This window comes from Rhinopithecus bieti, unplaced genomic scaffold (genome assembly GCF_001698545.2).
Source record: "Rhinopithecus bieti isolate Rb0 unplaced genomic scaffold, ASM169854v2 scaffold_6907, whole genome shotgun sequence".
Taxonomy (NCBI): domain Eukaryota; kingdom Metazoa; phylum Chordata; class Mammalia; order Primates; family Cercopithecidae; genus Rhinopithecus; species Rhinopithecus bieti.
The window spans coordinates 1,678,829-1,694,132 of record NW_016805647.1 but is presented as its reverse complement, the minus strand read 5'-3'; the positions used below and the strand labels follow the sequence as shown (position 1 = coordinate 1,694,132).

The 15,304-nt window shown below is 41.2% G+C and overlaps 1 protein-coding gene and 1 long non-coding RNA gene across 2 annotated transcripts in view; one reads left to right on the top strand and one right to left on the bottom strand.

Moving 5' to 3' along the window:
- Nucleotides 1-15,304, bottom strand: part of LOC108530379 (uncharacterized) — a 131,775-nt gene that overhangs the window by 38,281 nt on the left and 78,190 nt on the right. The gene's annotated exons all lie outside the window — the stretch shown is intronic.
- The window catches only part of CCDC30 (coiled-coil domain containing 30), a 126,509-nt gene that overhangs the window by 55,358 nt on the left and 55,847 nt on the right, over nucleotides 1-15,304 (top strand). The window contains 1 exon segment of the mRNA XM_017873228.1: nucleotides 728-890. Within this exon segment, the coding sequence (XP_017728717.1) occupies nucleotides 728-890 (163 nt within the window).

Sequence of the window (15,304 nt, the reverse complement as noted above, 5' to 3'; positions counted from 1 at the left end):
AAGAGATAGTCGTTTTCTTGTGAAAAGGTCTGTGGAGGAGTTGTTATATTCCTCAATCTTCTTTTCTGAAGATCCATAAATAATGCAATTTCAGGAAGGCAATGGGTATAATTATTCTCCTTGGTAAGTGCAGTCTTCATGCAGATAAGGGAAAAGCCTCTTCTAGCATCTGCTGATCTCTAAGGGCCTTTCATTCAAAATATTTAGTATACTAGGGTACCATATTTGGGGTAAAATTCTCAGAGTTCCTTTGCCCTCTTTTGGAAAATGGTAATTTTTCTCATAAAATGCAGGTTCATTTATGATTCATTTATAGCAGTGTTAATGTGTGCTTATTAGTATCAATAGTGCTTTTAACTAACATTACCTTGAACCCAGAAGATGAAGGGCTCCACTCGTAAAGCAGTAAGGAAGAAAGAATACGGGATTCAGGATTCAAGCCCTACCTCTACCTTGTCTTAACTGTTCTCTGTACCACAACTTCCTCATCTCTGAAATAAGGACAATTACTTTTTCCTCGTAGGGTCATTTTGATGAGTGAGTGAGAGAACTAAGGAAAGCTTCTGTCACAAAAGAGGTTCCCTGTGTTGGTCCCTTTAGCTTATAGACACATACCCTACTTCATTGAACCAAAAAAAAAAAAAATCCCTTGTGATGCCATAAAATTTTAGGTCTGAATTTCATTTGCAATTCATAGTGTGATTTAATGTACATTAATTGCCCTCAGGAAACTCCTATATCAGAACATAGATGAGTTACACAGGCAAGTGAGAACCTTACAAGATAAAGAAAATCTACTGGAAATGACCTGTTCTCAGCAACAATCCAGAATTCAGCAACAAGAGGCCCTACTTAAACAACTGGAAAATGAGAAAAGAAAATATGATGAGGTAAGAAAGTAAATAGACATGCTTCTCAGTTTTCCTATTCCCATTAGTCACAGCTAATTATTATTGAGTGCCTAGCACTTTACTAAACTTAATTGTTTAGTCAGGGTTCAGTCAGGAAAGTAGAATCTACTCTAGGTATTTCAAGCAAGAAGAGATTTAACACAGGGAATAAGAGCTTACAAAACAGATGGAAGGGACCAGGGGAGAGTAGAGTCAGAAAGGACTGCTGCTAGCTTTCAATAAATCCAGAAATTCAGAAATCACAGAGAAATCATCTCCTGCAGCGTCAAAGTGGAGAATTTGCAGGAACTCTCCTGAAGCTCCTACAAATGTCTCATCTGTTGTCTGCCCTTTTATCCATCTGCTAGTGCTAGAGAACTGTTGGGGGGAAAGACAAATAAACCTGTTTCTTCTTTCTGTACTCGTACCACTCTCAATACTTCACTTCTGATATACTTTGGATGATTCTCCTCCCCAAATCTCATGCTGAAATGTAATCCCCATCATTGGAGGTGGGGCTTGGGGGGAGATGGTTTGGTCATGGGGGTGGCTCCCTCATAAATGACTTGATGCTGTCCTCACGATAATGACTTATTGTGAGATCTAGATGTTTAAAAGTGTGTGGCACCTCTCTGCTCTCTCTTGCTCCTACTCTCACCATGTGACATGTCTGCTCCCATTTCACCTACCGCCATGATTGTTAGCTTCCTGAGGCCCTCACCAGAAGCTGAGCAGATGGCAATACCATGCTTCCTGTATAGTCTGCATATCTGTAAGCCAATTAAACTTCTTTTCTTTATAAATTACCCAGTCTCAGGTATTTGTTTATAGCAGTGCAAGAACAGCTTGACGCAGAAAATTGGTACCAAGAAGCGGAGCATTGCTGAAAAAGATACCTGAAAATGTGGAAGCAACTTTGGAACTGGGTAACAGGCAGAGATTGGAAGAGTTTGGAGGGCTCAGTAGAAGACAGGAGGACCAGGAGCCCCAGCGCTTGCTTGAGGCCAGGAATTCGAGACCAGCCTGAGCAACATAGTGAGACCTTGTCTCAACAAAAAAATAACAAATTAGCCAGACATGGTGGCACGGACCTGTAGTACCAGCTACTCAGGAGGCTGAGGTGGGAAGATCACTTGAGCTGGGAGGTCGGGGTTGCAGTGAGCCATGATCATGCCCCTACACTACAGCCCGGGTGACACAGCAAGACCCTGTCTCAAAAAAAAAAAAAAAAAGAGGATGAAAATTTGTAGCTTCTTAGAGACTGGTTAAATGGTTGTGACCAAAACACTGATAGAAATATAGACAGTAAAGGCCAGCCTAGTGAGGTCTCAGATGGAAATGAGGAAGTTATTGGGAACTGGAATAAACATCACTCATGTTATACCCTAGCAAAGAAATACTGCATTGTGTTCATGTACCAAGGATCTGTGGAAGTTTGAACTTAAGAGTGGTAAGTCAGGGTCTCTGGCAGAAGAAATTTCTAAACAGCAAAGCATTCAAGATGTGGCCTGACTCCTTGTAACAACCTATGATCAGATATGGGAGGAAAGGAATGACTTAAAGTTAGAACTTATATTCAAAAGGGAAGCAGACAGCATTAAAATTCAGCAAATTTGCAGCCTGGCCATGTGGCAGAGAAAGAATCCCAGCAGGGTACTACAGGTCAGTTGTGGCTCAAAGGACCCCAGATACAGCTAAGGCTGCCTGTCCAGAGGATGCAAGCCATAAGCCTTGGTGCCTTCCATGTGGTATTAAACCTGTGGGCACACAGATTACAAGAGTGAAGGAGGCTTGGCAGCTCCCACATAGATTTCAGATGATGTGTGAGAAAGCCTGGGTGCCCAGGCAGAACCCTGCCACAGGGGCAGAGCCCTTACAGAGAAGTTCTAATAGGACAATGCTGAGGGGAAACGTGGGGTTGGGGTCCCCACACAGAGTCCCCACTGGGGCACTGCCTATTGGAGCTATAAGAAGTGGGCCACTGCCCTCCAGACCCCAGAATGGTAGCTCCACAGGCAGCTTGCACCCTGTACCTGGGAAAGCCTCAGACACCGAACTCCAACCAGTGAGATCAGCCACAAGGGCTGCGGCCTGCAAAGCCACAGGAGAAGAGCTACTGAAGGCCTTGGGAGCCTACCCATTGCACCATTGTGCCCTGGATGTGGGACATGGAGTCAAGGGAGAGTATTTTGGAGCTTTAAGATTTAATGACTGCCTTGCTGAGATTTAGACTTGTATGGGGCCTATTGACTCTTTTTTTTTTTTTTTTTTTTTGAGACAGTCTCACTCTGTCGCCCAGGCTGGAGTGCAGTGGCTGGATCTCAGCTCATTGCAAGCTCCGCCTCCCGGGTTTACCCCATTCTCCTGCCTCAGCCTCCTGAGTAGCTGGGACTACAGGCGCCCGCCATCTCACCCAGCTAGTTTTTTGTATTTTTTAGTAGAGACGGGGTTTCACCATATTAGCCAGGATGGTCTCGATCTCCTGACCTCGTGATCCGTCCGTCTCAGCCTCCCAAAGTGCTAGGATTACAGGCTTGAGCCACCGTGCCTGGCCTGACTCTTTTGTTTGGCTAATTTTTCCCTTTTGGAATTGTGATGTTTACCTGAAGCCTGTACTACCATTGTATCTTGGGATTGAATGACTTATTTTGATTTTTACAGGCTCATAAGTGGAAGGAGATAAGTCTCAGAAGAGACTTAGGACTTTGGACTTGATGGTCAATGAGTTAAGACTTTCGGGGACTATTGGTAGGGGATGATTGTATTTTGTAGTGTGAGAAAGGCATGCAATTTGAGGGGTCATGGGTGGAATTATACAGTTTGGATCTTTGTCCCCTCCAAATCTCATGTTGAAATGTAATCGCCATTGTTGGAGGTTGGGTCTGAGGGGAGGTGTTTGGGTCATTGGAGTGCATCCATCATGAATGGCTTAGTGCTGTCCTCCTGATAGTGAGTGTGCTCTTCATGAGATCTGGTTGTTTAAAAGTATGTAGCCAGGCATGGTAGCTCATGCCTGTAATCCCAGCAGTTTGGGAGGCCAAGGTGAGTGGATCACTTGAGCTAGGAGTTTGAGACCAGCCTTGGCAACATGGAGAAATCCATCTGTGCAAAAAAATACAAAAATTAGCTGGGTGTGGTGGCATGCACCTGTAGTCTCAGCTATTCAGGAGGCTGAGGTGGGGAAGATGGCTTGAACCTGGGAGGCGGAATTTGCAGTGACCTGAGATCATGCCATTGCACTCCAGCTTAGACAACAGAGCCAGACCCTGTCTCAAAAAGTAAATAAATAAAATTTAAAATATAAATAAATAAATAAATAAAGTGACACCTCTCCCCATTCTCTTGCTCCTCTCACCATATGACATGTCTGCTCCCACTTCACCTACCATCATGATTGTGAGCTTCCTGAGGCCCTCACCAGAAGCTGAGCAGATGCTGGCACCATGCTTTCTGTATCCTGTAGAACCATGAGCCAATTAAACTTCTTTTCTCTATAAATTACCCAGTCTCAGGTATTCCTTTATAGCAATGCAAAAATGGCCAAATACAACTTCTGACACCAGTTATGTGAGTTTTTCCCCATGCTAAGAAATTCTCCAATTCTCTGTGGACACCAACTGGATGTACAAAAATGTAAGTCAATCTGATACTATCTACCTGAAGATAGCATCAGATCCCATGAGTTAAGGTCTCAGTCCTATAATACTGCCCCCATTCGAGATGCCAATTGCAAGTCCAGGTTTTTGCTTATGCTTCTGACCAACCAGCTATAAATCAGAGGTACCCACAACCCTCTCCTTGGGTTTGATCTTTTGCTAGGATGGCTCACAGAATTTAGGAAAACAGTTTACTTACTGGATTACTGGCTGATTATAAAAAAATACAACTCAGGAACAGCCAGATGGAAGAGATACATAGGGCAAGGCATGTGGAAAGGGATGTGGAGCTTCCATGACCTCAGATCACACCACCCTCCCAGGACCTCCACATATGCAGCAACCTAGAAGCTCTCTAAACCCTGTCCTTTTGGGGGTTTATGAAGCCTTCATTGTGTAGGCATGATTGGTTAAATCATTAACTGTTAGTGATTAACTCAACCTTTAGTCCCTCTCCCTTCCTGGGAACTCTGGGTGAGGCTGAAAGTTCCAACTCTCTAATCATATAGTGGTACCCCTGGCAACCTGCCCACATCCTGAGGCTACCCAAGAGTCTCCCCACCCCCTGCCATCAGTCTTCTCATTAGTTTACAAAAAGACACTTACCACTTCAGAGATGCCAAGAGTTTTAGGAGCAGCATGCCAGGAAATAGGACAAAGATCAAAATATGTATGTATTATACCACAGTAACACAAGAAAAATTACTTTTCCTTCCCTTATGCTTTCCAAATTGTGTACAAGTTTCTCTCATCTGCAGAAACTACACTTGATCCCTGCTAGCAGGGGAGTCTGGAAAATGCAGTTTTCAGGCTTCCAAGCTCATGGCCCAGGGGAAACCTTGTAAGAGTGGAGTCATGTTGAGTTCTAGCACAGTCCACTTTGGATACTCAGCATCCATACAAATGCTTTTACCTGTGGCTTAACTTCTAAACTACAAGAAGAATATCATGCTTCCACTTAATATGATGCACTATAAGTCATATAAAGATACACTGTCTGCATAAAAATAAAGAATACTCAAAATCCAATCAGTATCTATAATTATTTTGGGGTGATGTTCATTTACTTCAGTCTCAATCCACATGTATAGATATACTATAACATTAAAACTTAATTATAGGCCAGATGTGGTGGCTCACAACTGTAATCCCAATGATTTAGGAGGCTGAGGTGGGAGGACTGCTTGAGCTCAGGAGTTTGAGACCGGGCTAGGCAGCATAGCAAGGCCCTGTCTCTACAAAAAAAAATGTTTTTAATTAGCTGGGCCTGATGGTGTGCACCTGCAGCTCTAGCTACTTGGGAGGCTGAGGTGGGAGGATTGCTTGAGCCCAGGAGGTCAAGGCTTCAGTAAGCTATGTTTGTGTCACTGCACTGTAGCCTGAGTGACAGAGTAAGACCTCAAGTGAAAAAAGAAAAAGCTTAATTAGAAGCCAGGAACTTATAATTAAGCACGTGCCTGTAGTACTAGCTGCTTAGGAGGCTGAGGCAGAAGGATTGCTTGTGGCCAGAAGTTCAAGGCTCACTATGCTATGATTGCACCTGTGAATAGCCCCTGTATTCCAGACTGGGCAACATAGCAAGACCTCATTTCTTAAATTAAAACATCATGGTCTTCTGCTCTGAATAAAATAAGAAATGAAAATTTTAAAAAGTAAAACAGAAAAAATTATAAAGTTAACTACCAGTAATACAATAGCACACATTTTGCTAATGGGTATTGGCATAAGAAGCCACTCCCAATTTCATCTCTTGGTCCCTTTTCATGTATTCTGGCTAGCAGAGAAATAACATCATGTATCAATCACAGTTAAAAGTTTATACATCATCTTGTAAGACAGCACCTCAAACCTATGAAGTGTTGTCACCCGGCCAGCATCATAGCTAAGTCTTCCATAGGTAATTTCACTGTTTTTTTTTTTTTCCAGATTGGTTTTCTGCATGACAGGATATATGGTAGAACCAATGAATCATATGATTATATGAGCCATTGTTTCACTTTTCTTACTGTAGAATGATTTTCTTGGTCAGAAGCAATGTTTCGGGTTTTTTTTTATTATTACTACAAGTCTAGATCTGAGTTATATATCATGACAAGAAATAAGGAATTTGGTAAGTCCACAGATGGTGGTCCTGGCAAAAGCATTATGGACAGAAAAAGCAAATCTAGGCCAGGCGTGGTGGCTAATGCCTGCCATCCTAGCACTTTGGAAGCCCAAGGCAGGGCAGATCACTTGAGGTCAGGAATTCGAGACCATCCTGGCCAACATGGAGAAATCCTCTCTCTACTAAAAATACAAAAATTAGCCGGGTGTGGAGGCGCATGCCTGTAATTCCAGCTACTCGGGAGGCTGAGGCAGGAGAGTCGCTTGAGCCCGGGAGGCAAAAGTTGCAGTGAGCTGAGATTGTGCCACTGCATTCCAGCCTGGGCAACAGAGCAAGACGCTGTCTCAGAAAAAGAAAAACAAAAGAAAAAGCAAATCCATATTTAAAATAAGTCTCTAGTCCACTGAGAGCAAATTGTCATTCTATCCATGATAGAAAGGTAATGAACCTGCTACCAGGTTGCTTGCTGGTTCTCCCAGGAGATGGTGCCATATTACTTGCTCAGCATTTATATTGGGATCTTGGCATTTGGCAAATTAAGTGGATTAGCCTTAGTGACTCCCTGAAAAATATATATTCCTGCTATCATGCACCTTGTCCATGAGCCCACTAAGCAGGCAAATGGGTGCCAGAAAGAGGCTAATTGACATGTACAGAAAGCACTGTTTGTTCCATCTGATTATTGAGAGACGCCTCTGGTGCAAATGCCCTGTGGTGAGCAAAAACATGTGAAACAGACTTCTAGGTTCTGATCCAGCACGTAAGAAGCTTGGAAGTTGTCACTGTACCCTGATAACAAGTGAAATGCCAAACAAACTGAAAAATCAACACATTTCCCTAGATCCTTCAGAGGAGAGAGGTCACAGTCCAAACCACTACCCCGAAAATTAGAGATACCTATAGGCAAATACAGACAATCACAACTTACTGGAGCAAAACCTTCATGAGGGCCAGTGCCCAGGTTCGGAAACCTACAGTAAATGGTGGATTGCTAGAGGCTCAGCGTATCAAGTCTGAGAGAGAGAAACTCCAGAGGGACCCAGTCATTAGGGGACTTAGACACATTTGTGAGTGTTACCTCCTTTAGCATACCAGGTTCTTATAGTGAATATCTGAGAAAAATCCCCTTTTGCTTCCAGCAGGGGGAGAGAAGGGTAGCATTTGAAACTTCCTAACAAGGTCAGCCCGCAGGAGAAACTAACCAGAGCCTAAGCTGCTGGGGTTTTGTCAGAGGCTAACAGACCTAGGGAAATAGAAATATCCAACTCCAGCCAACTCTAGCCATCTTGTCCCGCAAAAAGGGAGGTGGGTGGAGAAAAAAACAAGCGCATGTGAAGTTCACAGTCCAGAGGCACAGGCTTACTAAAAGACTGTACCTAATCATAGAGCTATAGAATGCCACCCATCCATCCGAACACTTCACCACCACATCACTAACGACCCATTTAACAGCAGTTTCCTTTACCCAATGCATCGTGTTTCGCTATCAAGAAAAAATTACAAGACACACTAAAAGGCAAAAAACACAGTTTGAGCAGACAGAGTAAACATTAGAAACAGACTCAGATACAGCAGGAATATTGAAATTATCAGACCAGAAATTTTAAATAACTATGATTAATGTGCTGAGGGCTCTAATGAATAAAGTAGACCACATGCAAGAAGAGATGGACAATGCAAGCAGAGAGAGGGAAATCCTGAGAAAGAACCACATAGAAATTCCGTTACAGTGTTTTTGATGTTTAAGTCAAGATCAAAAACACTGTAACAGAAATGAATACCTTGATGGGCTTATTAATAGACTGCATACAACTGAGGAAAGAGCCTCTGTCCTTGAGGACATCTTAATAGAAATCTACAAAACTGAAAAGCAAACAAAAAAATGCGAAAACAAACAAACAAAAACAACAGAATATCTAAGATCTGTGGGATAACTGTAAGAGGTATGATAGATATATATGGGAAGTAACCAAAGGAGAAGAAATAGAGAAAGGAACAGAAGACATATTTGAAATAATAATCATGATTGAGAATTTCCTGAGATTAATGTCAGACACCAAACCAGAGATTCAGGAAGCTCAGAGAACATCAAGCAGATAAATGCCTGAAAAACTACATCTAGGCATAAAATTTTCAAATGACAGAAAATCAAAGAGAAAAAAAAAAATCCTGAAAGAGGAAAAAATAAACAGCCTCACCCAGAGAGGAACAAAGATAAGACTTACTTCCAACTTTTCTTCAGAAACCATCTAAGCAAGAGAAGAGTGGAGTGAAATATTTAAAGTGTTGAGGCCAGGCACAGTGGTTCGCACCTGTAATCCCAGCACTTTGAGAAGCCGAGGCAGAAAGGTCACTTGAGACCAGCCTGGGCAACATGGTGAAACCCCATCCCTACCAAAAAAAAGTTTTTTAATTAGCTGGGTATGGTGGTGCACACCTGTGGTCCCAGCTGAGTGGCCCTAGAGTTTACAATATACAACTAACCCAAGTCCACTTTCAAATAACACTATACCACTTCAGGAGGCTGAGGGAGGAGGACTGCTTGAGCCCGAAGGTCTAGGCGGCAGTGAGTTGTGATCATGCCACTGCATTCCAGTCTAGGGGACAAAGCAATGATCTGCCTTTTTAAAAAAAAATGGCCAGGCACAGTGGCTCACACCTGTAACCCCAGCATTTTGGGAGGCTGAAGCAGGAGGATCACTTAAGGCCAGGAGTTCAAGACCAGCCTGAGCAACATAGTGAGACTCCAATCTCTACAAAAAAGTGGAAAAAAAAAAAAAAACCTTAGCCAGGTGTGGTGGAGCACCATCTGCAATCCCAACTACTTGGGAGGCTGAGGTGGGAGGATCGCTTGAGCCCAGGAGTTCAAAGCTGCAGTAACCATGATTGCGCCACTGCATTCTGGCCTGTGAAATAAATTTGACAGAAAAAATTACCAACCTAGAATTCTGTACCTTGCAAAATTATCCTTCAAAAGTGAGGGAAGCTGGGCATGGTGGCTTATACCTGTAATCCCAGCACTTTGGGAGGCCAAGGCAGGAAGATCTCTTGAGCCAAGGAGTTCAAGATCAATCTGAGCAACATAGTGATAACCTTATCTCTACAAAATATATATATATATATTAGCTGGATGTGGTGGCATGCATCTCTAATTCCAGCTACTGGGGGTGGGGGTGGAGGTCTGGGAGTGGGTTGAGGTGGAAGGATTTTTTGAGCCCAGGAGGTTGAGGCTGCAATGAGCTGATACAGCAAGAAAGGAGGGACAATTGAATTATATAAAATGCTCAATTAAAATTATAAAAGGCAGAAAAGCATGGAAGACAAAAGTAGCAACAAAGAATAAGAACAATTAATAGAAAATAGTAATAAATATGGTAGACATAAATCAAATTATATTAATAATCACTTTGGACATCAATGGTTTAAAGGCACCAATTAAAAGAGAATGTCCAAGTTGGTCATGCCACTGCACTTCAGGGTGACAGAGTGGGACCCTGTCTCAAAAAAAAAAGTAAAGGTGAGGGCCAGGTGTGGTGGCTCACACTTGTAATCCCAGTACTTTGGGAGGCCAAGATGGGAGGATTGCTCAAGACCAGGAGTTTGAGACCAACCTGGGCAACATAGTAAGACTCTGTCTCAACAACAACAACAAAAAATTGTTTCTAAGTGAAAGAGAAATACTTTCTCAGACAAAAAAAATTAAGGGAATCTGTTACCTTGCAAGAAATGTTAAAAGAAGTTCTTTAGAGAGAAGGGAAATAAAATATAGACCAGAAACCAGGATCTACGTAAGGAAGGAAAAGCACTGGAGAATAAATAAGTGAAGGTAAAGTAAAAAGTTTCATTTTTAAATTTTAGTTGATCGAAGAGATAAGTTGTTCAGTATAATAGCAACAATGTATTTGATTATATGTGTCATATATAATTGTGTGTATAAATATATACACACACACACATATGTACACTTAGATATGCTTATGTGTAAGTGAATTAGTGACAACAATGATATAAGGGACAAGAAGGAGGAATTAGGATTATCTTCTTATTATAAGGTACTCATACTACCTGTGAAGTGGTATAGTGTTATTTGAAAGCGGACTTGGGTTAGTTGTATATTTTAAACTCTAGGGCCACTAGAAAAAATAGAAAGAAGTACAACTGATACCCTAAGAAAGGAGAGACAATGGAATCATATTAAATGCTCAATTAAAATCACAAAAGGCATAAAAAGCATGGAAGACAAAAATAGCAACAAAGAACAACTAATAGAAAACAGTAATAAATATGGTAGATATTAATCCAATTATATTAATAATCACTGTAGACATCAATGATTTAAGTGCACCAATTAAAAGAGAATGTCTAAAGTGGTCAAAGTTGGACAAAACCCAACTATATGTTGTCTACGAGAAGCCCACTTTAAATATAAAGACACATGTAAATTAAAAGTAAATGGATGGAGAAGGATGTAACATGCTAACACTAATCAAAAGAAAGTGAGAGTAGCTACATTCATTTCAGACAGCACATACTTCAGAGCAAGGGAAGTGTATTAGTCTGTCCTCATGCTGCTATAAAGACATACCTGAGACTGGGTAATCTATAAAGAAAAGAGTTTTAATTGATTCACCATCCTACATGGCTGGGGAGACTTCAGGATACTTACAATTATGGCAGAAGATAAAGGGGAAGCAAGGCACATCTTACATGGCTGGAGTAGGAAGAGAGAGTGAGGTGGGAGGTGCAAAACACTTTCAAACAACTGGATCTTGTGACAACTCTATCACCAGACAGCACTAGGGGCATGGAGCTAAACCATTAGAAACCATCCCCATGATCCAATCACCTTCCACCAGGTCCTACCTTCAAGACTCGGGATCACAATTCAACATGAGATTTAGGGGGGGCAGAAACAGAACCAAATCATATCAGGAACTTATCCAGGATAAAGAGGAACATTATTTAATGATTAAAAAGGTCAATTCTCCAAGAAGACAAAAACAATCTTTAATATGTGTCTGCCTAACAAAAGAATGTCAAAATATGTGAGGCAAAAATTGATATAACAGCAAGGAGGAGTAGGTGAATTCACTGTTATCATTGCAGATTTTAATACCCCTCTATCAGCAATGGACAGATCCAGCAGGCAGAAAATCAGTGAGGACATAGTTGAAATCCACACCACTATAAACCAGCCGGATATAGTGGACATCTATAGACTACTTCATTCAACAACAGCAGATTACACATTCTTCTCAAGCTCTCATGGAACGTTAATCAAGATAGACCACATTCTGGGCCATAAAACACACATTAACAAACATGAAAGAATAGAAATCATGCAATGCATGCTCTCAGACCGTGATATGGTTTGGCTCTGTGTCCCCATCCAAATCTCATGTTGATAGGTGATCCCGAGTGTTAGAGGAGGGGCCTTGTGGGAGGTGATTGGATCATCGGAGTGGTTTCTGATGGTTTAGCACCATCCTCCTAGTGCTGTCTCATGACAGAGTTCTCATGAGATCTGGTTGTTTGAAAGTGTGTAACACTTCCCCCTGTGCGCTTTCTCTCTCTCTCTCATTCTCTCTCTCTCTCTCTCTCTCTCTCTGTCTCTCTCTGTCACTCTTGCGCTGTCTCTCCCTCCCTCCCTCCCTCTTTCTCTCTCTCTCCCCAACTCCGCTGTGGTAAGACATGTCTTGCTTCCCCTTCACCTTCCACCATGATTGTAAGTTTCCTGAGGCCTCCCAGTCATACTTCCTGTATAGCTTGTGGAACTGCAAGTCAATTAAATATCTTTTCTTCATAAATTACCCAGTCTCAGGTACTTCCTTATAGTTGTGTGAGAACCGACTAATACAGACCCTAATGGAGTTAAACTAGAAATCAGTAACAGAAAGACAGCTGAAAAACTCCCAAATACTTGGAGATTAAACAGACTTGTAAAGACAAAAGTCAAAGAAGAAATCACAAGAGAAATTTCAAAATATTTTGAACTAAATGAAAGTGAAAATACAACTTATCAAAATTTGTTGGAAAGCGGTTCTTTGAAGGACATTTATAGCATTGAATGTATATATTAGAAGAGAAGAAAGACGGGAAGCATTGTGAGTGTCTGAAGGGAGAAAAACCCATGAAGGCAGCTTGAAACAAAGAGAGGGATTGGGACTAACAACCCCAGCCCTGAGATAAACCCCAGACAAAATCGTCCTGTTTATCTCAGCCAAAGGAGATGCAAAATCAGAGTGGCTGTTCTGCACCACCATGCTGTATGAGGCACAGTCCATGAGTCTTCTGGGCATGAACCCCTAGCTAGCCTTCCCACATAGCCAGGGCATCCCATTTTGGGACACCCCCAACCACAATCCAGGATGGGCAGCACTCCAAATGTTTTGGAGAACTGAGGCAAATCTTGGCTTAAGGCACCCATCTAGTCCTGAAAAGGAGGCAGTGACCTAGGGTAAAGGGGATTCAACAGGTGAACTTCAAAGGACCTCTAAGTAAACATACCCTAGAAAGACCAAAAGAAGCCAGTCAGCAAAGACTGGAATAAATAACTAATCCTTCAACGTGAAGACAAAGATGTAAGCCCAAAAGAACAGCAGCAAACAGGAAACCATGACCTCCCCAAACAGACAAAGCAAGGAGACAGTGGACCAGCCCTAACAAGATGGCGATGTGTGAGGTTTTGGATCAAGAATTCAAAATGGCAGTTTTAAGGAAATTCAGTGAATTCCAAGATAACACAGAAAAGAAATTCAGAAATTCATCAGATAAATTCAACAAATATATTGAAATTATTAAAAATCGAACAGAAATCCTAGAACTGTGAGAAATGCAATAGCTGAACTGAAAAATGGACTGAAGGCTGTTGACAGCAGAATGGATAAAGCAGAAGAATCAGCGAGCTCAAGACAGGGTATTTGAAAATACACAGAAGAGAAAAAAAGATCTAAAATCAATTATCTAAGTTTCGACCTTAGAAAATTACAAAAAGAAGAGCAAATTAAATCCAAAGCAAGCAGAAAAAAAATAAAAATTAGAGGAGAAATCAATGAAATTATCTAACATGGTGATGTTTGTGTAAAAAAATTTTTAAACAAATCAATGAAATTTAAATGGAAACGCAATAGAACAACGAAACTAAAAACCGGCTCTTTGAAAAGAAAAATAAAATTGATAGGCCTCTAGCCAGGCTAACAAAAAAAAAAGAGGGAGAGAGGACATAAATTACAAATTACAAATAATAGAAATGAAAGAGGGAATATTACTACAGATGCCACAAACATTAGAGCAATCGTCAATAAATATTATGAACAACTTTATGCCCACAAATGTGATAACCTAAATAAAATGGACCAATTCCTTGACATAGTCTACCAAAATTCACACAAGAAGAAATAGACAATCTGAATAGAACTATATCTATTAAAGAAATTGAATCCATATACTAACCTTCTAAAGCAGAAAGCAACAGGCCCAAATGGTTTCACTGGTGATTTCTACCACACATTTAAGAAATAAATTAAATCAATTCTCTACAGTCTCTTTAGGAGATGGAAGCAGAGGGAATACTCCCTAATTAATTCTATGAGGCTGGAATTCCCTTCATACCAAAACCAAAGACATTACAAGAAAAGTATAGACCAGTATCTCTCACGTAGATATAAAAATCCTCAACAAAATATTAGCAAACCAAATCCGACAATGTATACAAAGAATTATGCATCAAGATCAAGTGATTTATCTCAGGTATGCAACACTGGTTCAACATTTGAAAATAAAGTATATAATTCATTGCATCAACAAGCTAAAAAGGAAAATCACATGATTCTGTCTATGGATGCTGTCTTAGTCTGTTTATGTTGCTATAACAAAATACTTGAGGCTGGGTAATTTATAAACAACAGAAATTTATTTCTTACAGTCCTAGAGGCTGGGAAGTCTAAGATCAGGATGCCAGCAGTATTGGTGTCTGATGATGTCTGCTCTCTGCTTCCAAAATGGCACTTTGCTGCTGCACCCTCTGGAGGGGAGGAACTCTGTGTCTTCACGTAGTGGAAAGGACAGAAGGGTAAGAGGGGCTCCCTTCAACTGGGAGCCCTTTTAGAAGGATGCTAATGCCATTCATGAGGACAGAGCCCTCATGACTTAATCACCTCCCAAGGGCCGTATCTCTTAATATTGTTGCATTGGGAATTATGTTTCAACAGGAATTTTGGAGGGAACACCATCATTCAAACCGCGGCAAATGCATAAAAAGGATTTGACAAAATCCAACATCCATTCACTATAAATGCTGTCAGTAAACTGGAAATATGGGAAACGCCCACATCATATGTCATCAAGGACATGCAAATTAAAATAACAATGAGATACGACTACATACCTATTAGAATGAACCAAAATCCAGAGCACTGACAACACCAAATGCTGGCAAGCATATGAAGCAATATCCTTGCACTCATTTATTGCTGGTGGGAATGTAGAATGGCACTGTCACTTTGGAAGACAGTTTGCTGGTTTTTCACAAAACTAAATGTACTCTCACTATATGATCCAGCAACCATGCTCCTTGGTATTTACCCAAAGGAGTTGAAAAAGTTATGCCTACCCAAAACCCTGCATATGTATGTTTATAGCAGCTTTATTCATAA